The sequence below is a fragment of the Podarcis bocagei genome, assembly GCF_964188305.1.
Source record: "Podarcis bocagei genome assembly, chromosome: 5".
NCBI lineage: Eukaryota > Metazoa > Chordata > Lepidosauria > Squamata > Lacertidae > Podarcis > Podarcis bocagei.
Window position 1 is genome coordinate 7,491,583 of NC_138129.1, and position 23,397 is coordinate 7,514,979.

Genomic DNA, 23,397 nt, shown 5'->3' on the forward strand with positions numbered 1-23,397 from the left:
TTGGATGGCTTTAAAAGAGGATTAGACCAATTCATGGATGAGGTGATGGATGGCTACCGGCCGCGATGGGTACATTCTACTTCAGGGTCGGCTCAATGCATTTTTGGACACTTGAGGCAGACCCCAAAATGGCATCCCTCCCCCCCCCCCCCTGGCTGGGAAGAAGGAGGGAGGGAAGAAGACCTACATCAGGAACGAGAGGAGAAGATTGACACAGCGATCCGCTGCCCTGGTGATCCTGCCACCTGAGGCAGTTGCCTCACTTCGCCTCATGGGTGGGCCGGCCCTGGTATTCCACCTGAACACCACTTGTGTGCAATAGTGCTGTGGGCTCCTCACAGGCATCTGGCTGGCCACTGAGAGAACAGGATGGTGGCCTGATCCTGTAGCCAGGCTCCTCCGCTGCCTCTCAATAGGGTTCCTCTTCCAACACAGCTTGGACGGGAGTAGGACCTGGCTCTGGCTGACAACATGCAACCCTGAAACTCCTTACTGTTGTAGCATCTTCATAATGTGCTGAATTTCCCCGAATGCTCAAAATGCTTTTCATCAGTAGGAAGAGGTTTCCTGGATCAGGCCACACAGCAGGGCCTATTTGTGATCCCCACCATAACTGGAATGCCTGAGAATGGAGGATATATGCCTTCTTGGCGTTCTGCCGATTTTAATTTTCTGAATGTCTTAATAGATTTTTACTAATCATATTATTATTATTATTATTAGAATTTATATACCGCCCTATACCCAGAGCTCTCAGGGCAGTTCTCAAAGAAAGATATATATGAGCATACAGACAGTAAGGGTGGTGGCAGGATGCCAAAGGTGAACTTATTTTTGGAAATAAGTTCTTGAGATTATTAGAAATACAACGCTTATCTATTAGTTATAGAAAAGAAGAGGTTAGTATTCCCTTTGATAAAGATGGGAGATTTCCTAGTGGCTTGTAATACATGCACATTGCCACCTAATTTGTGGTCTTACAAGCGGTATCTACATTTTATGAAACGAAATAAAAAACCCTGTCAGGTTGAGCGGCCCTCGACCACCTTTTCCTGAGCGCTATTCTTTTATATCCGTGCTTTTCTTTCATGCCTTTTCGTGTTTTCTTTTGTGGGCTGAGTTTCACGTTTTTATCTCCTCACGGACGCTTCGTTCCCATACCCCCTCCCCCCGTGCTTCTTCTCTCCCCCTTTTTGTTAAATAAATAATAATTTTATTGGTTGCGCTATAACATGGTAGAAAGCCACACAACGTATATTAAACACAGCAGCGCCGTCGTCTTCGCCCGAAATATTTCTATCTAGTATTCCCCTCAGCCTCGCACAACCCGCTCGGAGCTGTAGCTGTGCCGAGGCGTTTGATGGGGCTTGTAGTCCTCCTCTCAGCCGCCGACCACGGGGGAGAGCCCAGCGCTCAACTACAACTCCCACAATGCTTCACGGACCAAAACAGTGCCGCGCGCGCTGACTTCTGGGAGCGGTAGTGTAGCCGGCGCGCGCCCAGCCATGCTCTTGAAGCGGCCCGTGGGGCGCGACGGGACTACGTCTCCCGTCGTGCCTCGGGCCGGCGCGCACGGCGGAATCAGGCGGCGGCGTGCGAGCTCGTCGGCTCCTCACCGCGGCCCGCCGGACTGCGGCACGGCTCCCTCAGCCGCATCGCGACGCGCCCTAGGCGAGCCGAGCAGCCGGCGGCCATGGGCGGGGAGGAGGAGGTCGTGCGCATCGCCAAGCGGCTGGACAAGATGGTCGCCAAGAAAAGCGCGGTGAGTGAGCCTCTTTTGGCGCTGACTGAAAGATTCCCCCCAAAGACACACACACAGCGTCGTGGCCTCGCCCCTCGGTGGGTCGCGCGCGCGCGCCCCCGTTGCCTTTTTCAAAAAAAGCCCCGCCTTTCGCCTCAGGTAACGGCTGTCTCCCCCCCTCCGTTTTTTTCGTTTTGACCAGGGAGCGGGCGCCCTGCCCCCCCCCGCCTTGGTCTCCATGGCGACCGTCCGCCCGCGTCTCGTGAAGCATTGGCCCCGCCCACCAGTCAAACCGCGCTCTGCATTCCCATCCCTCAGCTTTTTAGCCCCGCCCACAACGTCCCTCTCGCCGCCCTGAGGGAGTTAGCCCCGCCCACCCCGCGGAGACGTGGCCCCGCCCATCTCGCCTCCCCGACGCTCCATCGCTTGCTTCTTCCCAGCCTTTAGCTCCGCCCCGCCGGCCGAAGCCCGCATCGCCATTTGCCCCTCTTCAGGTACTGAAGGCTCCGCCCACCGCTCCCCGGCAGTTGGCTCCGCCCTCGCGCCCGCCTACTGCTCTGCATGCTGCTTTTCGCCACGCCCCCTCCCTTGGTTAGGAAGAGTTGCTCTTCCCCTCTTCCTCAATAACGGCCTGTGCAGTGCTTATTTGCATATGCTCATTTCATTTTATGCTGGCGTATTGCATTTGTATCCTGCCCATCCTTGGCTGTTGTGCAACTTTTCCTCCTTGCAATAACCCTGCGAGGTAGACGAAACAAAACAAAATAAATAAAATAAAATAATTTTAAAAATCCTTCCAGTAGCACCATAGAGACCAACTAAGTTAGTTATTGGTATGAGCTTTTGTGTGCATGCACACTTCTTCAGATACATGCACACGGAAGCTCATACCAATAACTAACTTAGTTGGTCTGTAAGGTGCTATTGGAAGGGATTTTATTTTATTTTATTTTATTTTATTTTGACTATGGCAGACCAACATGGCTACCTACCTGTTACTAGAACCCTGTGGGGTAGGTCAGGCTAAGAGAGAGAGGTCAGGCAGTGTGGGCTGTACCACTTCAGTCGTGTGGAGGGGGATTGGCTCCTGAGATGGAACACTCTACTGGTACAAACATAAATTAATTTGTATAGCCAGTGCTAGGATTTGCTTATGTGTAAGTTTTAAGCGGAGGGCGTTTTTATAGGTGAGCTTTCACTGAGGTGAGCGCCCCCGCAGCTGAAGTGGTACAGCCCACACTGTCTGACCTCTCTCTCTTAGCCTGACCTACCTCGCAGGGTTCTAGTAACAGGTAGGTAGCCATGTTGGTCTGCCATAGTCGAAATAAGCTCCTGTAAGCTCCACCTAGAAAAACCCACCCCCTTTTACTTTTCAAGGTTCCTGATGTTGGGAGAGTGCCTGAGGCCCCTATGCACTGCAGTCATACCTCAGGTTAAATGTGCTTCAGGTTGAGCGTTTTCAAGTTATGCTGCGCGGCGACCCGGAAATAACGGAGTGCGTTACTTCTGGGTTTCGCCGCTCACGCATGCACAGATGCTCAAAATGACGTCACATGCATGCAAGTGGCAAAACGCGACCCACAGATGCGCAGTTGCATTTTACGTTCTACTCAGGATGCAAACAGGATCCGTTCCAGAGTGTTACCACTGTACTTTTAAAAAAGGAAACAGTGCTATCCTCTAGTGCTCATGGACTACAATTCCCATCATCCCTGGCCACTGACTGTGCTGGTTGGGCAGATGTGAACTGTAGTCTCAGGACATGTCGAGGGGCCACAGGCTCCTCTTGTTGATTTAAAGCAGTACATACAGGGTGAGGGCTGCTGCGCCTGCTCTCATCGCCTCTGCAATCCCGCTTCTTCACCTTGTAGTGCACAATCCTGCTTGTAAAGAGAGAAAGAATACACAGATCTCTTACAGCCCTTTAATTCATGCCTTGAAGCAGAGACTGACTTTCAGGTACAGACTGAAAAAGATTCGTGCGTATGATGCGCTTTCTGAAATAAGACCTGTACGTCTTCATAGATGAGTAATGGCAGATGGAGCTGCCTGAGGTAAGTCACCTTAATCCATACATGCCCATCTCTGGACACCAACATTTCTCTGTTATCGGCAGTTGTTTTCCACTTGAACCCATTCTTCAAGCAATAAGGCATACTTTTTAGCAGGTTTGGCAAAGAACTGTTTCTAGATGTCAGGGGCTACATCTGCGTGTCTAGACTCCAGGCTGTGGGATTGATTGGACAGCACTGCTCATTCCAAAGTTGGTGGATTTGTACAGTTGGCAGTCATTTGTGAATGAGAGAAGAAACGTGAGTAGCAGTATAGATTTGGCGGTGAGTGTAGGTGCTTCAAATGTGCTCTAGCTTTTTCTTAAAACAGCCAGACTAGGGTTGTGGAGCCTTTTTTCTGTTGGCGCCCCTAGACCCTCAAGGTAACATGTGGCGGGCTGGGCAGGAAAGGACTGAAGCCAGGACCCAGAACTAAAAGTGGACAGGACACCCCATTTTCTCTTGTCCAGTTCCTCTGGGTGCCCCACTTTTTAGAATTCCCTTCCTTTCCATGCAGAGAGCAGAATGCAGATTCCCCCCCCCCTAGACTTTATACAAGGAATGCGTACTGTTCCAGCACTAATTGTTCCCAGTCTTTCCCGCCTCCTTGAGAGCAGCAGAGAGTCCTCCTGCTGTCTTTGTAGCAATCAGACTGAGTTGTTTTTGTTTGGCTTAGTTTATTTAAACGGTTTTCATATACCACTCTTCATCAGGCTTGATTCAAGGGCAGTGTACAAAATAAACGTTTTAAACTATTAAATACAAACAGTCACAATAAGTTTTCATTTCCTTGCAATACATGTTGTATTTCGCAAAGATGCTCAAAATAGCATATGAGCTCCAATATATCTTTCACTGGCCTAATTTCTGTGGCCAAAAAAAGCCTTTGCCTTTTGGATTGCCTTATGTGGGGTCAGAATGGCCCATGGTAAAGGGATAAAGCCAATTCTTGGATATTACTGTTATCTTGGCCATACTGCTATTCAAATAAGTGATTAAAAACCCTTTAGTGAAAGCAGAAATTGGCCCTCCCTGTGTTTTTTCTGGGAGGCCTGGCTCAAACGGATTTTCAGAAAGCTGAAAATGGACTGAGCTTTGTTAAAGAGCAGATTGTTTATTCTGGATATTGCTGTAGTTCCTGGGCCTTGCAGCTTTGCTCAGATTGAGCTCTCCATGGCCTCTTTCCTTGTCAGATTGTTCTGGCGATTGCATCCCTTTCAGAGATGAAACAGACCCTCTTTATGGAGAGTAAGAGGTCAAAAGGCAGTGAGTCTGTCAGGTTAGGCCTCTTTCTCTGCCTTTGCAGTTGGTCACTAGAGAGCTTGCTTTTTCTAGGGGTCCAGAATATTTACTCTTTGAACTAAGCAAGTCATTCCCTGTCTGATGGAATGGGCAGAGGAGCTGCTGACCAGTCTTGATAGATTCCAGGCTGATGTGTGTCTGGTTAGCACTGCAAAAAAAATCAGCCTGTGCAGATTCCTTCATCAATTGAGAGGCGGAGGAACAGATTCAAGGGTACCAGGTGCCACTTCTTTATTAAAGATCATTAAAAACCTCTGGTTTTATTTAACCTCATTTTCTAAATTTCTATAAATCATCTGAGGGCTTTTGTTTTTTTTAATTCCCTGCAGCCCCGCCAGCTCATGAAGTCTGTTTTGTTTGGTATTTGTGAACCCCCACCCTGCCCTTTTTGTGGATCCAGCCTTCCATTTGGCTGGCATTGGTGATTCTCTCCTCATCCAGACAGATGCAAAAGTCTTTGGGTTTGGAAACTCCAGCTTGTTTTGCTGGTGCAGAAATATTTTCTAAATTATATACATGTAATGAATATCTCAAACATGCTTTTCTCCTACACTGCAATGGCTGCATTTTCAGCCGCATACTGATCCATGCCAGAGTGAAAATCCCCTCACAGTGGAAAAAGTTGGAATCTATCTTGATTTGTGAAATGTTACACAGTTTACAGCTGCAGTCATCTGCAACAAAAATTGCTGGTTCGGCTGGGGATCTTTCTTTTCGAGAAAGGATTTTAGACGCAACTGACCTGTTTGAGGAATTCCGTTCTTAATTTGCTGTGCCTGTTATCTGATGATCACATAGAACCAATTTGGACTTAATTCGCTTGTCAGTTTCTGTTAATTTGTTGAATTCCTTTTCCTTCCAGGAAGGGGCAATGGATTTGCTGAAGGAGCTGAAAAGTATGCCAATAACTCTGGATTTGCTGCAGGTAATTCATGCTGATGAATGCCATTTGTCTTTTACCCTGCTGCCAGCGTGAATTCTCCCTCTACACCTGCTAGTCTGTTTCATGTAGGCTGCACTGTCACATATTGGAATACCATAGCTCAGTAGTAGAGCAGGCAGACAATCCCAAGTTCAAGCAGTCCCATCTACAGGTGTGTGACCCAGGGGCCTAATATGCCCCCCCCAAGATCCTCTCCCAATTTTGGTAGATTCAACAAAAAGAAAAAATATGTGGACATTGGATTTAGTGAGTTAGGAGGAGACCATGCCCCCCCCCCCGTTGCTCAACAAAGGTCAGCTGAGGAGAAGCGGGAGGCTCTGACATGATACCTCTGGCGACTGCAGCCCTTGGGCCAAAAAAAGGGTGGAAATCTCTGTGTTTGGTAGCCGAACTGATAATACAACCTGCCTTTGTGGATCAGACCAGGCCCATCTAATCCACCCACGCGGCATGAGAGTGGCTGCCACCCCCAACAGCAGCAGTCTCTCAGAATTCTACTTCTGATCATGAAGACTGTCCTTGTGTCTGCTATGCCTAGAAGCCAATACTAGACTTCTCTTTTTTCCTGAGCCGTAGAGAAAAAAAGTTCCATCTCCTAGTTTTCATCCTGTGGCCATGAATTCCTTAACTGAACTAGAAATTGCACAAAGGAGTGCTTATTTTCTTTTGTCCCGACCCTGCTGCTTATCAGTTCCTTTGCATGACGCTCTGGGCTCTAGTGTTTGGACTATGCCATACAGTGTCCTGTCTCTAGTTGTAAGAAGTCCTTGATGTCCCAGAGCCGTGGAGAACAAAATCAAGGTCCTATGCGGTAAGGAGGGGAGGGGAGAATTCTTGCTGTGATGAATGATAAAAGGATTATAAAGCACACAGCATTACAATTACTATTTCATGGAGTAAAGCTAGTGCAACCCTTTCTGAGATTTGGTCTTAGCTTTAATTATTGCTGCTTCGACTTGTTTGGGCCACTGGTTTCCTTGTTGTGGAGATTTCTGTCTAGCTGGTCATATGATGACCTGGTGATTTCTTCCTTCACGATCTGCAGTCCACTCGCATTGGGATGTCCGTGAATGCACTCCGGAAGCAAAGCACAGACGAAGATGTGATCGCACTTGCCAAATCGCTTATCAAGGCCTGGAAGAAACTCCTTGGTGAGGGACTAAGCATGTTTGGATAGATTCTCAAGAACGTAAGATAAGCCCTCCTAGACTAGAGCAAGGATTTGTCTACCCCAGTTATCTGTGGCCATTAGTGGTCAATCAGCTGCCAAGGGGGGGGGGGAGCAACAGCCCACTCCTCTCTCTCCTTTTTTTGCTTGTACCCATGTTTGATTTTCAGAGGCTCATAGGTTGCTGAAATGAGCATGTAGGTGGGGATTGGGGCTTCCTCTGCCTGCTTTAGTGACAAAACTACCTTTGTGCCTGCAGCAAAAGCAGTGGGAAAGCTGAGAGAACACAATTGTGCTAGTTGAGTGTGCAAGCTGAGTCACAGCATTTGCCCTGCTCCTAAAATTTAAAGCTGTTTTCTGAGTGTGCCATCTCGTGAGGAAACGTGGGAGCTGAGGTCTTAGTGGCTGCTTTGTGTGGCAGGGTCATGTGACAGATGACCGGTCCTGGAGCAGAAGGGAAAGGGCCATCTGATTCGTGGCCACATCAAGTAGTCACACTGTCCTAGGAACAGTTGCTTTAGAACTTTATAGGACCGGGCCACTAAAGAAGCTCACTTAAGGGTGATCAAATGCCAGCAGCCTTGGGCATATGCCCTGCAGAGAAGATTGCAGCTCCTCTTGATTTAACTTTTTCTACTTCTTGCTTCCTTTGCCATTGCTTCTTTCCCCCGCATTCAGATGCCTCAGAGGATAAGAGTGACGAGAAGAAAAAGAATTCCTCCTTGCCAACTTCCTCCTCAAAGGAGAGTGGCGACTCGAGAGACCAAAGGTAATAATGTTTCCCGTTAGCCAGAGGTGGCACTTTTGCACATCGTATTCCTCTTCCCGCCCCTAATGTTCTTCCATTTTTGGTATTAATTTTGATTTCTTTACTTTGCCTGTTGGAATAGGAAACTTTTTGATCTTGGTGTAGTCCAATTAAGGCTGCCCTTAATTCATGATGGTGAGGAATAGAAAATAGTGGTTGCAGATAGAACTATCAGTGTGGTATCATGTTGTGTTTTTTTAAAAAAAATGCTATAGTTGTAAATGGAGAAAAAATAAATGTCTACAAAACACAGTGGCTTTTGTGAGTTTATTTTGATTACCATTGTTTATTATTTGATTCACCTTCATTCCTCCTTTATTCTCTCTCATGCTCATCCTTTATTAATAAAAACATCACTTCCGTTTTTGTTGATTTATTTTGTGTTTGGGTTCTGCCCCCCTCCCCCACGTATTAACCTGTACTCTCCTCCCTGTGGCTGTGTTAGGCTGTTGCAGCTTAAGCAACAGAATGCTTTTTGGCACTGTAAAGTCTAAGAAATTTTATTATGGCATGAGCTTTCATGGACTACAATTCACTTCAGCAGATGTGTGCGTATAATATACAGTGGTGCCTCGCAAGACGAAATTAATCCGTTCCGCAAGTCTCTTCGTCTTGCGGTTTTTTCGTCTTGCGAAGCACGGCTATTAGCGGCTTAGCGGCTATTAACGGTTTAGCGGCTTTAAGAAAAAGGAAACAAACTCGCAAGAACTCGCAAGACGTTTCATCTTGCGAAGCAAGCCCATAGGGAAATTCGTCTTGCGGAACGACTCAAAAAATGGAAAACTCTTTCGTCTTGCGCGTTTTTCGTCTTGCGAGGCATTCGTCTTGCGAGATACCACTGTATATATTATAAAATAAAAATATGCATGAATATTTGTTAAGTCTTTAAGGTGCCACAAGACTCTTTCCTGTTTTCACTTTCCACTTAGTTGTGACACCAAAAGAGAAGTTGTCCTTTTTTCCTCAGCTGCAGCAGAACAATGGGACAAAATTCTATTTAAATAGAAAGTGTATGTCATGCAACAATCCCGCAACTTCTCAGCTCCAGGTTATGTTGATACCATTCTTCTCCAGACTGTTAATAGCAATCTGCCCTGTGGCCCCTGGATCAGGGTGATTTGCCCTGCCCCAGGAGCCCCCCACCCTAGAATCATCCCCAAGCAATTCAGGGATGGAGGCGGGACTCTGGGTTTTTAATCTCATAAGAAACCTTTTAAAAGATTGGTGGCGCATGGCTCTGCACAGGACTTGATCTGGGAGGATCAGACCCTACCCTTAACAGCTGTTAAACGGGAGTGTCCGATTCTGTGTGGGGCTGCTGGTTCATAAGCTGCTTTCCCACAGGAAAGCCTCTTGCTAAGCAGACCTGAACCCCACAGGATCTATGCCTCCATCCAACAACTGTTGAACTGAGGCATTGACCTTGCATAGGTGGGGATGGGGTCATGTCAGGTAGGAAGAAGAGCTGTGGTGCTGAGCCCACCTTAACCAGTGTAGGTCCTGGCCTCTTTCATGTGGCCTTGTTCCCAACCTGCCTGTTCCTCCTGCCTGAGGTCTTCTCCCCTGCCAACCACAGATCACTCTGGGCCAATCCAACCTGACCTGTGGAAATTGTGGCTGTCTTTACATAACTTTTCCAGCGCCTAAGGACGGACACCTATGCCTGATTTGACTGGCCTCGTACGAATCCAGCACACAGCCCTAATAGCCAGGGGTCGGAAATGACCAGCCCTCCATGTGAGGCCCATTCTCTTTTGCAGTAAGGGGTGATGTGTTTCTTCCTGGACACGAGACGTGCAGCCTTCAGAGCTACTGGCGGTTGCTTCCTCATTGGGTGCCTTCTGTAAACCTCTCTGGATTTTGACCCTTTACCTGAAACTGATTTTATAGCTTAAAGACTGTACTCCACAGTGACAGGGGCAGAACCTTAATTTTGTTTAACCGGGAAGGAAAGAAGTTGAGATTTTCCATTATTTTGCTCCATTTCCTAGTTTGTCAGGTTGGGAAATATGCAGAGGATGTCTAGGCTAGGTTCATACTGGTAGACATCAGTTGTAGAAGGACACGATTCTCATGAGGTTTGAGCATGCCCAACTATCTCAGTGTAAGTAACCCACCCTTTTCCGAATTGTGTTGGTGAGGTTGAAATGGTCAGAACCATAGGGGCAGCCACTTCACTGAACTAGCCTCATTGAACTATGTTCCTATGTTGGTCCGTAGGGTAGCAGCACTCTCAGTACTTGCACCTATCATTCAGGCTTTAGCCTTTACTTACTTGCCTTCTTCAGGGGAATAGTGTCACCGGGCTTTCTTGAGACAAAATGCAGCTGTGTGTTTTGAGTTTTCCTCTGTCCCAATCACTTTAATTAAAAACAACAGCTCCTCCGAACGTCAGTGAACACCGATTCCCATGTGCCTTGGAGTGTTAGGAAATGTTTGTTTAAAACTTGCACGCTGTAAAATCAAGGAAAAAAAGACATTGTTTCTGTTGGCTGTGATCGAGCTATGGGACTGAAAGCTCCATCTGCTACTCTGTATAGCTGCCACCTTCCAATCAAATGAGGATCAGGGTGCCATAAATGGAGAGTAGGCCTGGGTGATGTATTGGACTGGTTTGAGGGCCAGAGTGCAATGGCGCTGGTGAAACCACCGTCGCTCCCAGGTCCCTCCACTGCCAGCGCCTGGAGGTGAAACTGCCGCCACTCCTGCCGAGGGAGTTGAGGTGGTTTCACCCTGGCGTCTCACAGGCTCTCGGGCTGACGCAGCTTGTTCCTCCCTTTGCTTTTCAACAGCGTGATGTGTCACTATATCGTGATGCTTGGCTGATGATGATCATGATGTTGAAAAGCCGAAACGCCCAGCCCTAGTGGAGAGGAAGTGCAAATTAGAGACCTATTTGTTGTTGTTGTTTAGTCGTTTAGTCGTGTCCGACTCTTTGTGACCCCATGGACCAGAGCACGCCAGGCACTCCTGTCTTCCACTGCCTCCCGCACTTTGGTCAAACTCATGCTGGTAGCTTCGAGAACACTGTCCAACCATCTCGTCCTCTGTCATCCCCTTCTCCTTGTGCCCTCCATCTTTCATAACATCAGGGTCTTTTCCAGGGAGTCTTCTCTTCTCATGAGGTGGCCAAAGTATTGGAGCCTCAGCTTCACGAACTGTCCTTCCAGTCAGCACTCAGGGCGCATTTCCTTCAGAATGGATAGGTTTGATCTTCTTGCAGTCCACGGGACTCTCAAGAGTCTCCTCCAGCACCATAATTCAAAAGCATCAATTCTTTGGGGACCAGCCTTCTTTATGGTCCAGCTCTCACTTCCATTCATCACTACTGGGAAAACCATAGCTTTAACTATACGGACCTTTGTTGGCATGGTGATGTCTCTGCTTTTTAAGATGCTTTCTAGGTTTGTCATTGCTTTTCTCCCAAGAAGCAGGTGTCTTTTAATTTCGTGGAGACCTACAGAGCAGCTCAATTGAGCAATGGTAGAGGAAGGCCAAAATAAAAGGTGGGTGGAAAAACCCAGGGTCATTCACTGGTCTGATCAAGCCCTGACCGACTAGCAAATAAACTGGTTGAAGAGCCACGCCCATCCACTGTGTCTTGGCATAAAGAAAAGTGTAGTGAGACATTTGTAACTGTTTGCGATGTAGGCAATTCAATTCTGCATCCTTCCCAGATCATAATGGATGGTCCAACCAAACTACACAGGCTTTCAATGCAGCAGCGTTCTTCTGACCAGGTTGGAACGCTGGCTTTATGAGTAGGCTGGCTGTCCTTGGGAAGCAACAAAAGTTTTCACCCTCGGAGCTGGAGTACCAGTCCTACCCTTGTCCAAATCCAGTGACAGCCATTCATGTGTAGCTTCCTTGAGCATATCATTTTATGGACATTCAAACAGCAGTGCTGACTTGAGTTAGCAGAAGGTGGCAAGATGTTGTAATAAGCATTTATAGGTTCCAGCCAAGCTATTGGAATGGCTCCAGGGAAAGCGATGTGGAAATTGCTGCTTTTGGGTGGCCGTAATCTGGGACCTGACATTCCCATTGGGAGATCTGTTGCAGCCTTTTCTTACAGCTGCCCGGCAATTGCTTTCAAAGCACATGGATTGTGGTTCAGCCATCGAAACAATCTCTGTATAACTTTGTTATCTCAGCATGGGGCCATGGATTACAGAGAGATTACAGTGGGACATAGGAGAAAGTGGAGGCTTTTTTTTTGCATACGGGGAGATTGTAGTGATGTCCCCTGCACATTTTATTTAGAAAGTTACATATTTCTTAACATTTCTGGCAAACATTCCTAAGCAGTTTACGGAAATCAGAAGATACTGTGAATAAAATTGGAAACACTGCAAATATAGGTCAGAATACCATAGATATATTGTAAAAGTGCCATCTTTTAAAGCTGCTAGTCAACAAACAGAGAAGGATAACTCTCAAGTATCCAAACCGCTCTCTGTAACAAATTGTGTTTTTTTAGGTTTGTGCGAGATATCCAACAGATGGATTTTCTAAGGTATCTATCTATTGAGAGATTATTGCAGAGGGTTGATGCTGTGACTGAAAAGTCCTGGTTTCTAGAGATGGCAGTCCACTAGTCACAGTATGTTGGTTGTTCCTCTAAATTACCCATTCACTGGGAAGAAAGTGCTGTCAAAGAGCTTCGTTTGCCCGGTGCCGATGCATCATATTTCAGTGGTGTCGCCTGTGGCAACTGGTTGCCCTCATGACTGAAGTTACTAGAGGCCTCTGTGTAGAGACATTACCCTCTACAGCAGCAGTGGGAAGCCTTGCCCAAAGGCCAAATTGGGTCTGGCAGAGTTAAATTTGTAAAGCTGTTATTGCCCAAACCACATCCACCTGGCCCACACCTGACACGTGACGGCAGGTATGGTACAGGTAAAGATGTGGCTGCTAAGCAACAAGCAAGGCTTCTGACGCCACTGATTGGTGGTGGTAGCAAGCCTTGCAAGGAGGAGCTCTGGAGTTTGTCGCTCATCGCAGTGCAAATTCCAGGGGGCTAAGGAGTCAAAACCTCCACACAGGCTATGTTCCTGATCAGGATTAGGCTTTTGCACCTGCAGTTTGCTGCATTTCTGTGTTGGCTGGAGGGGTGGGAGGGAGAGAAATCCCTCTGCAACCAGCAGGAAACGGTGCAGTGGGGTGTTCAAGGTGGGGGGAATGAGGATAAACTGTGGGCCAGTGGGAAGCCTCTGAAAGCTATATCTGGCCTGCAAGCCAGATGTTGTTGTTGTTGTTTAGTCGTTTAGTCATGTCCGACTCTTCGTGACCCCCTGGACCAGAGCACGCCAGGCACTCCTGTCTTCCACTGCCTCCCGCAGTTTGGGCAAACTCATGCTGGTAGCTCGAGAACACTGTCCAACCATCTCGTCCTCTGTCATCCCCTTCTCCTTGTGCCCTCCATCTTTCCCAACATCACAGTCTTTTCCAGGGAGTCTTCTCATGAGGTGGCCAAAGTATTGGAGCCTCAGCTTCACGATCTGTCCTTCCAGTGAGCACTCAGGGCTGATTTCCTTCAGAATGGATTGGTTTGATCTTCTTGCAGTCCATGGGACTCTCAAGAGTCTCCTCCAGCACCAGATATACACTACACTAACTGACAACAGCTCTCTGCAGTTTCAGATGGGAGACCGAAACCTATCTGGAGATTTCAGAGACCGAACCTGTTGCTCTCATTTCACTGCCAAAGGTGGAACTATACAACACCAGATGAACTGGAAGATTAATGCAACTGGGTAGCTCAGTTGGTTGGAACATGGTGCTGGTAATGTCAAGGTTGCAGTTTCGATCCCTGTAAGGGATAACTTGCATTTCCCTGCATTGCAGTGAGTTGGACTGGATGACCCTCAGGGTCCCTTCCAACTCTCATGATTATAGGATGGGAGCTAATGTTGATGCCACAAGGAAACAAGCATATCAGGGGTGTTCTAAATCTCATCCTGGGTGCCGTGAAAGTGTGGGAGGGGGTCTCCAGATTGGGAGCTCTTGACATGGTTTGCAAGAGGGATAAATGCTTACAGACCTTTGTTCACGTTCCTGCTTTCTGTGGGAATGAAAGAAAGCAAAAATGGCTATAGCAGAAGTGGGCGAGGGAATTGCAGAGCATACCTGCCAAGGAGACTTCTCTGATTTCATACTGGGAATTGGTTTGATGAGCATGCAGAGGACTCTGCAATCCCCTCCGTAGACCTGCTCAGTGCTTCACTTCCCAAGACTTCCTGAGAAAAAAGTAATTAAGTCACTTTAAAAGCTGTAGTGTTCATATACCAATAGGGCAGAATCCAGCGTTGCACAAGCGGACTTCTGCTCGTTTAACAGGAACTCGCTTTCCTCTTTCCCTCCTACAGTTCCCCCCACCCTGTGCACCCGCAAAATTGCTCCATGGGAGTCTCTAGATTCTCCAGATCAAATTTAAGGGCACAGGAGGAACTGCATGGGGAAAGTGATGTGCTGTTGCGCAGCCGGAAAGCTGTTCTGTTTGTGCACGGAAAGCTTCAGTGCAAGCCATACAGTTGGCTGGAAGGGACCTCTAAGCCCCTTGTCATTTTAGCAGCATGCCATGAACCTGGCCATCCCCCAAGAATTCCTGGGAATAGTTTCAAGAGGGTGCAGAAACTCAGCAATCCCATCCCTAACCCTGGGGTACCCCCTTCCCCACATGGCCACCCATGCTTTTCTTAAAAAACTGTGTGTGTGTGTAATAATTATTGTTGGGAGCTGCCCAGAGTGGCTGGGGCAACCCAGTTAAGATGGACGTTCTATAAATAATAAAATTATTTTTAGAAATATGCTTCACACTGTTTCCAGAACACCTGTTCATGATTGAAAATGCTCAATTGCGTGTAAGCTCTAGGGAGAAAGATTCCTCACCCTTGATCTAGATAAAATCATTGAAAGTGATTATTAGGAGATTTGGGGTGAGATGCCATCAGCAATATTTTTCTGCAATGTCTGAATCAGGAGAGGCTGTGCAGCTTCTGAACTGGTTCCAGTTCCAGAAATGCGGGATGTTGGCTACCTTGTAATATTGTTCTATAATTAGGCTACCTTTGTGCTGTGCCTGGAAGTACAGTTAGTGCAGCCCAAATTAAGAGGCTAGAATGGACATCACAACTATAAAGGAACTCGGCAGTTGTTTGACCAGTGGATGTGGGCAAAAGCTTAACAGCTAAGAAACTCTACATCTATTTGCACTGGTTTCTCAAGGTTTTGGATTGTTCGAAGCTTTTGTGAACTGATTTATGGAACTCAAAATCAGCCTTTGCCAAGTCAGTGCTATAACTCCCATCAGCCCCAGTCGGGGAGATGCAATCCAAATCAGTTGGATGGTTCAAGGACGTAACTAAAACCATCTACAGTGGTGCCTCGCAAGACGAACGCCTCGCAAGACGAAAGAGTTTTCCGTTTTTGAGTCGTTCCGCAAGACGAATTTCCCTATGGGCTTGCTTCGCAAGAAGAAAGCCCATAGGGAAATCTCCGGGGACCTCTTATAAAATGCTGGCGGTCGGGAGCAAAGACTTTCTGGACCTCTTCTGAAGGCCGGTGGGGGGCAAAAGTCTTTGCTCCCCCCCCCCGCCTGCCTTCCCGGGACAGCGGAGACTTCTCCGCTGTCCCGGGCGATCTTAAAATGCTGGCGGGCGGCAGCGAAAGCTTCGCTGCCGACCCCCAGCATTTTAAAATCGCCCCGGGACAGCGGAGGCTTCGCTGCCGCCCGCCAGCATTTTAAAATCGCCCCGGGACAGCAGGGGCTTTTAAAATGCTGGCGGTCGGCAGCAAAGCGCTCCTGTCCCCGGAGCTTGCGGGGCGGGAGGTGGGGAGAAGGGCTTTTCTTCCCACCGCCAGCCTTCAGAACAGCCTTCTGAAGGCTGGCGGTGGGAAGAAAAGCCCTTGTTCTCCCCCCCCCCCCAGCCTTCAGAAGAGGTCGGGGGACAGACTGTCCCCGGACCTGGTCTGAAGGCGGTTTCCACAGGAACGCATTAATTGATTTTCAATGCATTCCTATGAGAAACCGTGCTTCGCAAGACGAAAAACTCGCAAGAAGAAAAAACTTGCGGAACGAATTAATTTCGTCTTGCGAGGCACCACTGTACATCTATTTGCACTGGTTTCTCAAGGTTTTGGATTGTTCGAAGCTTGTGTGAACTGATTTATGGAACTCAAAATCAGCCTTTGCCAAGCCAGTGCTATAACTCCCATCAGCCCCAGTCAGGGAGATGCAATCCAAATCAGTTGGATGGTTCAAGGACGTCAAAGGCTGGTTTGAATTCTCACTCAAAGCCCGCCGCCCCCCAACTGGGATGTGGGTGGCACTGTGGTCTAAACCACTGAGCCTCTTGGGCTTGCTGATCAGAAGGTTGGCGGTTCAAATCCCTGTTGTTCTGTCGCAGCTCCTGCAAACCTAGCACTCCAATGCAAGTAGATAAATAGGTACCCCTGCGGCGGAAGGTAAACGGCGTTTCCGTGTGCTCTGGTTTCTGTCGCGGTGTTCTGTTGCACCAGAAGCGGTTTAGTCATGCTGGCCACATGAACCGGAAAAAGCTGTCTCTGGACAAACGCCGGGTCCCTCGGCCTGAAAGCGAGATGAGCGGTGCAACCCCATAGTCGCCTTTGACTGGGCTTAACCATCCAGGGTTCCTTTACCAGCTTCAAGCCCACCTTCCTCCTAGACTTTCACGATTTGACTTCTGCAAAATGAGCAGAGAAATTTTGACCAGCTTCATTTCTCTTCCAGCTCCGCCAAAAGGCAGGACCCGCCGAAGACCCCCACCACACCCAAGATCACCACCTTCCCACCAGTGCCTGTCACATGCGATACGGTGCGCAACAAATGCAGAGAAATGCTGACCTCCGCTCTCCAGATGGACAGTAAGGAGCAAAGGAGCGAGTCCTTCCCTCACCTCTTCTCCTTTCCATCAGCATCGTCTTCCTTGCATTCCTGAATCTGTGCCCTTTTCAAAAGAGCCCGTGCTTGCTGGTGTTCATAGCGAGCACTAGTAAATTCTGAGCTTTCACAGAATCGTGGAATTGGAAGGGACCCGCAGGGGTCATCTAGTCCAACCCCATAAATTTGTATGTAGACAAATGGCGCTGATGGGCACATGAAATGTGAGTCTCTGGTTCAGTGCAGCGGGAACCTGGTGCCAAAGTGTGAAGGCAACAGCTTGCTTAGGGAATGTAGTCTTGGCTACCTTTCGGTTTTCTTGTTTCTTCACAGATGACTATGTGACCATCGGTGCCGACTGCGAGCAGCTTGCAGGCCAGATTGAAGAATATATCCTTGCTTTGTTTGTAGCATTGGAAAGGAGGCATAGGGGATTTCTGGGCAGCCGCTATTTCAAAGGCAAACTCCCAATCCTCACACTTTAAACTCTCTCTATGCCATGATACACTTAAAAGCAGTTTAGTAGGGCCTCCTCCCAAAGAATCCTGGGAAATGTAGTTTTTGAGGTTACCAAGAATCCCTCGCATTTAGGTAAATGGCAGAACGGCAGTGGAGCACCACAAGCCGGACACTCTGGGAGCCAGAGATAAGAATAAGTTCAGCAGGAGAGCTTAACTTGAGAGGCCAGTCATCTACAATGTAATAATAATACAGTGGACACTCGGGTTGTAAATGTGATCCATGTGGGATGCACGTTCGCAACCCGCGTCTGCGCATGCGTGGGTTGTGATTCGGCACTTTGGCACAGGCGCAAAGTGCGATTTAGTGCTTCTGCACATGTGCAAAGCAGGATTTAGCGCTTCTGCACATGCACGACCGTCAAAACCCGGAAGTAACCCGTTCCGGTACTTCCGGGTTTCGGCGGTCCACAACTCCAAAAAACGTAACCTGAAGCATCTGTAACCCGAGGTATGACTGTCATAATTTGGCTCACCAAGCCATTTTGATCAAGCCCCACCCACCTGCCAGTCACCTGGTGTCATGTGGGCAGATCAAAAGCTGCCTGGGCTGGGGCTCTGGAAGTGCTGCAGACCCCAAGTTCAGATCCTAGACCAGCCGAACCCAAGCTCAGTGCTTCCGAAGTCTTGATGATCAGCTGGTTGGTGGCGCTGCAGAAGCATCACACACCTTCCTTCCAAAGCACAGACTGTCAGCTGATTGTTGGGACTTCACGAGGCAGAGCAGGGCTCTTAGTAAGGGGCTTGCAAAGAGGTGTGCATGACTCTTTCAAGTAACAATCAGCTGATTGTCGGGCCTCCAAAGTGCTGTATCGCCTGCCATCATTGTAATACCAGCCGATTGACAGATAGGTAGTCAAATTTGGCTCGTGGGGGTTAGGGGAAATAAGGGTCTGAGCTGCAGGCTGGATCCTGTTCCCAGCCCCTGGGCTATGGGTTCTCTATTGTCCTGTGAAGGGTGTTGTAGTAAAGGTGCTGAGAGAGCTCCCAGAGAGGAGAATGTGGGCTAGGAAACTTCAGGAGCAGGGAATGAAGGCTTCCTGGTCACTTGGCAGTCTTCCTCCTCTTAATCTTTGAAGGTGCCTGGCCGAGGGGCTTCCAAGGTGATCTCTTCCATCCTCAGGGTCCTAGGACTCCTCTGCTGATGCAGAGCTCTCCATGATGCCCAAACCTTGGTTTAGACTGTCAGGCTAACACGTTTGGAGCTGGGGCTGGGGCAAAGGCAACCTGACGGTGGTGCTCCTTAATGGCTTTTGAACTTATATACCAAGATGTCAAGAACACAGACTTGAAGTACAAGAACCGGGTCAGGAGCCGCATCTCCAACCTCAAGGACTCCAAGAATCCTGACCTCCGAAAGAATGTCTTGTGTGGAGTGATCAGTGCAGAGCAAATTGCAGTGATGACCTCAGAGGTGAGATGGACGGTTGCATAGCCTGAAAAACCCAGTGAGACTTGCTCCAGTCTACTAAATGGCCTGATCTTACAAAGATGCTGTTCTGGTACCAAAATTCTAAACGGCTGCCGTTGATAAGGAAGAATATCCAGTGTAGGGTTAAAATTACTGTCTATAAACAGAGGGGAAAGGCCTTTGCAGAGGGGTCAAATGCTTTGGGCCAGCTCTGACATGCATCCTCGGGAGAAAACCTTAAAAGGATAAAGTATTGTATTTTAAGGTGTGGGACTCACAATTAGAGGCTCGGGCCTGGCCTTCGGCTTGGAATCAATTTGATTCCCTCCCCCCTCTTCTTTTTTCCTTTCCCCTCCTATGATGGAACTCCTATTTGGGGACTTCCCTGGCTTTTTTCTGGCCCATGTAGGACCAGTCTGGAAAGTTAGCCTTGGTGAAGACTTGACGTTTTTATCCCCCAAAAAGTTTTTGATTTGAGTTTCCATTGAAATGAGGCTGTATTTTAATATTTTATTGTTTTAATGTTGTATTTTAATCTTGTTTTTAAGTTGCATTTCAATCAATTTCTTTTTATACCGGGTGTTAGCTGCCCTGAACCCAGTCTTGGCTGGGGAGGGCGGGGTATAAATAAAATTTATTATTATTATTAGTGGAAGCCCTTGCAAGAACTTCTGCTAGCTCAGCCGGACTTTCCGCCTTCCTCCCTCCCCATTGCCCCCCCCCAATTGGCTCTGGGGTGGGTGGGAAAACCCCAAAGCCACATGCAGAGGGACGAGAGGAGATGTCTCCATGAGGCAAGCAGAGATGCTGTACTGATGGGACGCTTGTAGCAGCACACTGAATTTCTCGCTCTGTATTTTATTCTCCTTTGGTTGCCTCTATACTATATTTGCCCGGGTCCAGCATCATTCTGTTTTCATTGTCCATTAAAGGCAGGCAGGGGACAGAGGAAGGGGCAGGAAGGAGGAAACTCATGTCTGCCGTAAGTGTGGGGAGGGGGTTTAAGGGAAGGCCTTGGTGGCAAGGAAGAGGGGTCTCTGTGTGTGACCATTGCCCCACTGAGAGGAAAAGTGGTTTTAAACAGCAGCAGAATCTTGAGTAAAGCAGGGAAGGAGAGACACTGATTGGTTGTGCATGTGCATCTTAAACAATTTTAACAAGGAGAAATAGCAGTGATGGTAACAACGCAGAATCGAACACAGCAGAGCCTTTCCCAATCCCCCTTGTGCCGTACTCAAACCTTGTTTTAATCTGCCGCCTCCCACCACCACCAGTGTCTTCCAAACTCTGTTTTATTCAAGCTTCTGCTGTTGTTTAAAACTGCCGCTTTCCCCCTCTCAGTTCCTCCTGTTCCTGCTGTACCGTGGAACCAAAAAGGTTAAGATCATAGCTCTTTCAGGTGGGAGCTCATTTGCTCCACGGTTTCTGATGACCGTGTGGGACAAAAGTTCATTATAGAGTGTCTTTGAACACGTTTGGCGGAAATGCAGCTCGCTAATGTGCAAATTGAGAAAGCCAAACTGAGCACAGGGAGAATTAGAGGTTATCCAAAACAGAAAGTTCAGAGAGAATGGAAAATCTTTAAAGAGTACCTGGAAAAACATTACAATAACAAATATCTCCTGGCAAAAATAGAATGATCCTTGTAAAACAACAAATATAATGTTTTTTGATATCTGACGAAAACAAAGAAAGCAATACAATAATTTGGAACTGTGTGTGAAAAAATAGTAGAAATAATAACACAATGAGTCAAATCGGAAGTCAAATGTGTTTATTTTGTTTTGTTTTTTCCTCCCCCCTTTTTTCCTCCACCCCCTTCTTCTTCCTCTTCTTTTTTTGTGTGCCTCCTTTCTTGGTCTTTCTCTTTTTGATTTGTTAAGAGAGAGAGAAAGAGATAAAAGTGTAACATGAAAACTTCAGTAAGTTGAAAGTGATGTTGTGTAATTTTGCTATTACTATTTATATATTGTTAAAATTGGTTAATTGTAATGAATTGATGTAGCAATTACTGTGGTTTTCCCCTTTGTTATTGTTGAATTCTAAATAAAGCAGTATTCTTTTTTAAAAAAAAAAAAAAACCAAAAGAGAGAGAGAGAAAGCCAAACTGAGCGGGTGCTCTTATCTTATTTCCCTGAAAGGAAATGGCCAGCAACGAGCTGAAAGAAATCCGGAAAGCCATGACGAAGGAGGCCATCCGGGAGCATCAGATGGGCAAGACGGGAGGGACCCAGACCGACCTCTTCACCTGCGGGAAGTGCAAGAAAAAGAACTGCACCTACACCCAGGTGAGACGCCAGGTGTGCACAGGGCACCCTGAAAGACCTGCTGGTTTGCCTCTCGAGGTCCTGAACACCCCCTCATTTCATGAAATCCACTGAGAGGTGAGGGTCTTCAGCTTCTCCGTGGAAGGATCAGTTCCGTCAGGATTGGGTCCAGATTTGTACCAGGCCAGTTGAGGGAAAGGACAATACAGCTGTCCGCTTCTACTGATGGAAGTGAGAGGATTGTTTGGGTTTTCTTACATCCCTGGCAACATCAGGACGGGTTGTAATTGGTAGCTTTGCTACGGCCAACAGCGGGGAAGCCTTCTCACCCCTCCCCAAAATCCTCAGAACAAGTTTTTGTGGAGCTGCTGCTGGCTAGAGCACCAGTTTTCAATTCCAAAACAAGTGGCGGGCAAACAAGCGAGTGCAGATGATGGGAGGTGATGTGGAAAGACTGCTACAGGGCAAGCCTTGGAGACCAGCAGTACAGACCTCACTCACCCTCAGCGTTTCCTTCCTTCAACACAGGTGCAAACCCGCAGTTCAGACGAGCCAATGACCACTTTTGTTGTGTGCAATGAGTGTGGGAACCGCTGGAAGGTAAGCATGCCTAACTCCCTTTATTTATTTGACCTAAGGGCAAAACCTGCAGTTCCATCACAGGGTCTTCCACCAACCTCTTCTCCGGATGAAATGGCACGTGTGAAGAATAAAACAATTCCCCGAACAACGTAGGATGAGCTCTCCAGTGTTGCTTTGTACTCCTTCAGACACTTAGAGAATATGCATAGATCATATAACGTATTTTTTGCTCTATAAGACGCACCAGACCATAAGACGCACCTAGTTTTTGGAGGAGGAAAACAAGAAAAAAAATATTCTGAATCTCAGAAGCCAGAACTGCAAGAGGGATCGCTGTGCAGCGAAAGCAGCGATCCCTCTTGCTGTTCTGACTTCTGGGATAGCTGCGCAGCCTGCGTTCGCTCCATAAGACGCACACACATTTCCCCTTACTTTTTAGGAGGGAAAAAGTGAGTCTTATAGAGCAAAAAATACGGTAGATCTTGTCCCGTGCTGTTTGGATAGTTGTTTTATAGCTCACATGCACTATTATCATCTGAATTGGATTGTTGTTTACAGATTGACCCATGTTTGCTGCTACGCAGTGACCCCAGCTTGTATTTTCAATAATGTTCATATTGAGACCACTTTTAATGGAGCTCCTGTGGCTCGGTCTTTTTGTTATCTTTAATTGAGGACTCTCTGCCTCTCTTTCTGTCTATAGCAAGGCTAGCCAGTGCATTGCCCTGCAGACATTGATGGACTGTTAACTCCCATCAGCCCCAGTCAGCATGGCCAGTGCTCAGGGATGATGGGAGTTGTAGTCCAACACATGGAAGGCATCACATTGGCAGACAGAAGTACTGTGTTCAGTCTGACCTCGGCAGGCAGCCTAAAAGGTTTATAGTCCATGACATATAATGGCTGCAATGGGATTCCAGTAGGCAGAGTGTGACTTTTTTCAATTTAAAAAACCACAACTCTCAGGCCATTCTCCCTGCCCTTTCAGCCCTCTCTGTCTTCCCAAGTTCCTTCCCTTCCTTGCCAATATTGTGCAGCAGCAAGAAAATCAATTCCGGTCATTCTGCAGAGAGCCCTCTCTGCTGCTTCTGTGTTTGGGGTAAAATCAGAGGCATCTTGGCTGACTCTTTCCAATCCTACCAACTTCTTGCAGTTCTGCTGAGACATCCCGGACCAGGGCATCAGCTGCAGCCAACGCTCGGCCGGATCTCTGCCATACATTCCCCCAACACCGCCAGCAACTTTTGTACTGTTTTTGTCGCCAAGTTTGCTTTGTGCTCTGTACATCATCCGGGGAGAGGAGGTCCCGGCTGCCTGCAGACCTCTGGAAAGAGCAGCAGCCGGGGTTGGAGGCTGGGAGGGTGCCGGATGGAGAATTCTCGTGGACTTGACCACTTTTGGAGTTTCTCATCCTGAATCAGTATTTTGTGAGGGTCTGGAACAGTATTAAACATTTCTTTTTTTTGGTTTTGGTTTTTTTAAAAAGAAATTTGGCCAGGTGTCTCGTCTTGAGCGTACGATAGCTTCTTCCGACTTTCCTTTCTTGTGCCCTCTCTCGAAAGCTGAAACGAACGTCTGCCTCACTTTGTTAGCACAGAGGCAGGAGAAGGGAGGCCAAATTAGCAGCCACTGCAACCGAAGCTTATGTCTATGGAATAAAATTCTATGGGCAATTCTTAGTCAAGACACCTCCGCACGCTTGCC

The 23,397-nt window shown here is 47.7% G+C and overlaps 1 protein-coding gene across 2 annotated transcripts; it reads left to right on the forward strand.

Moving 5' to 3' along the window:
- The first annotated feature begins 1,589 nt into the window (after positions 1-1,589).
- Positions 1,590-23,182, forward strand: TCEA2 (transcription elongation factor A2). 2 transcript variants are annotated; one of them, XM_081196660.1, is made up of 10 exons: positions 1,590-1,762; positions 5,957-6,019; positions 7,083-7,188; positions 7,884-7,974; positions 16,766-16,899; positions 17,249-17,305; positions 18,693-18,847; positions 20,986-21,132; positions 21,640-21,711; positions 22,847-23,182. In XM_081196660.1, the coding sequence occupies exons 1-10, from the start codon at positions 1,694-1,696 to the stop codon at positions 22,853-22,855; spliced, it is 903 nt and encodes a 300-aa protein (XP_081052786.1). In that variant the 5' UTR covers positions 1,590-1,693; the 3' UTR covers positions 22,856-23,182. The 2 variants fall into 2 exon arrangements, with proteins under 2 accessions (XP_081052786.1, XP_081052787.1); XM_081196661.1 differs by lacking the exon at positions 1,590-1,762 and adding an exon at positions 4,032-4,053.
- The last annotated feature ends 215 nt before the right edge of the window (positions 23,183-23,397 follow it).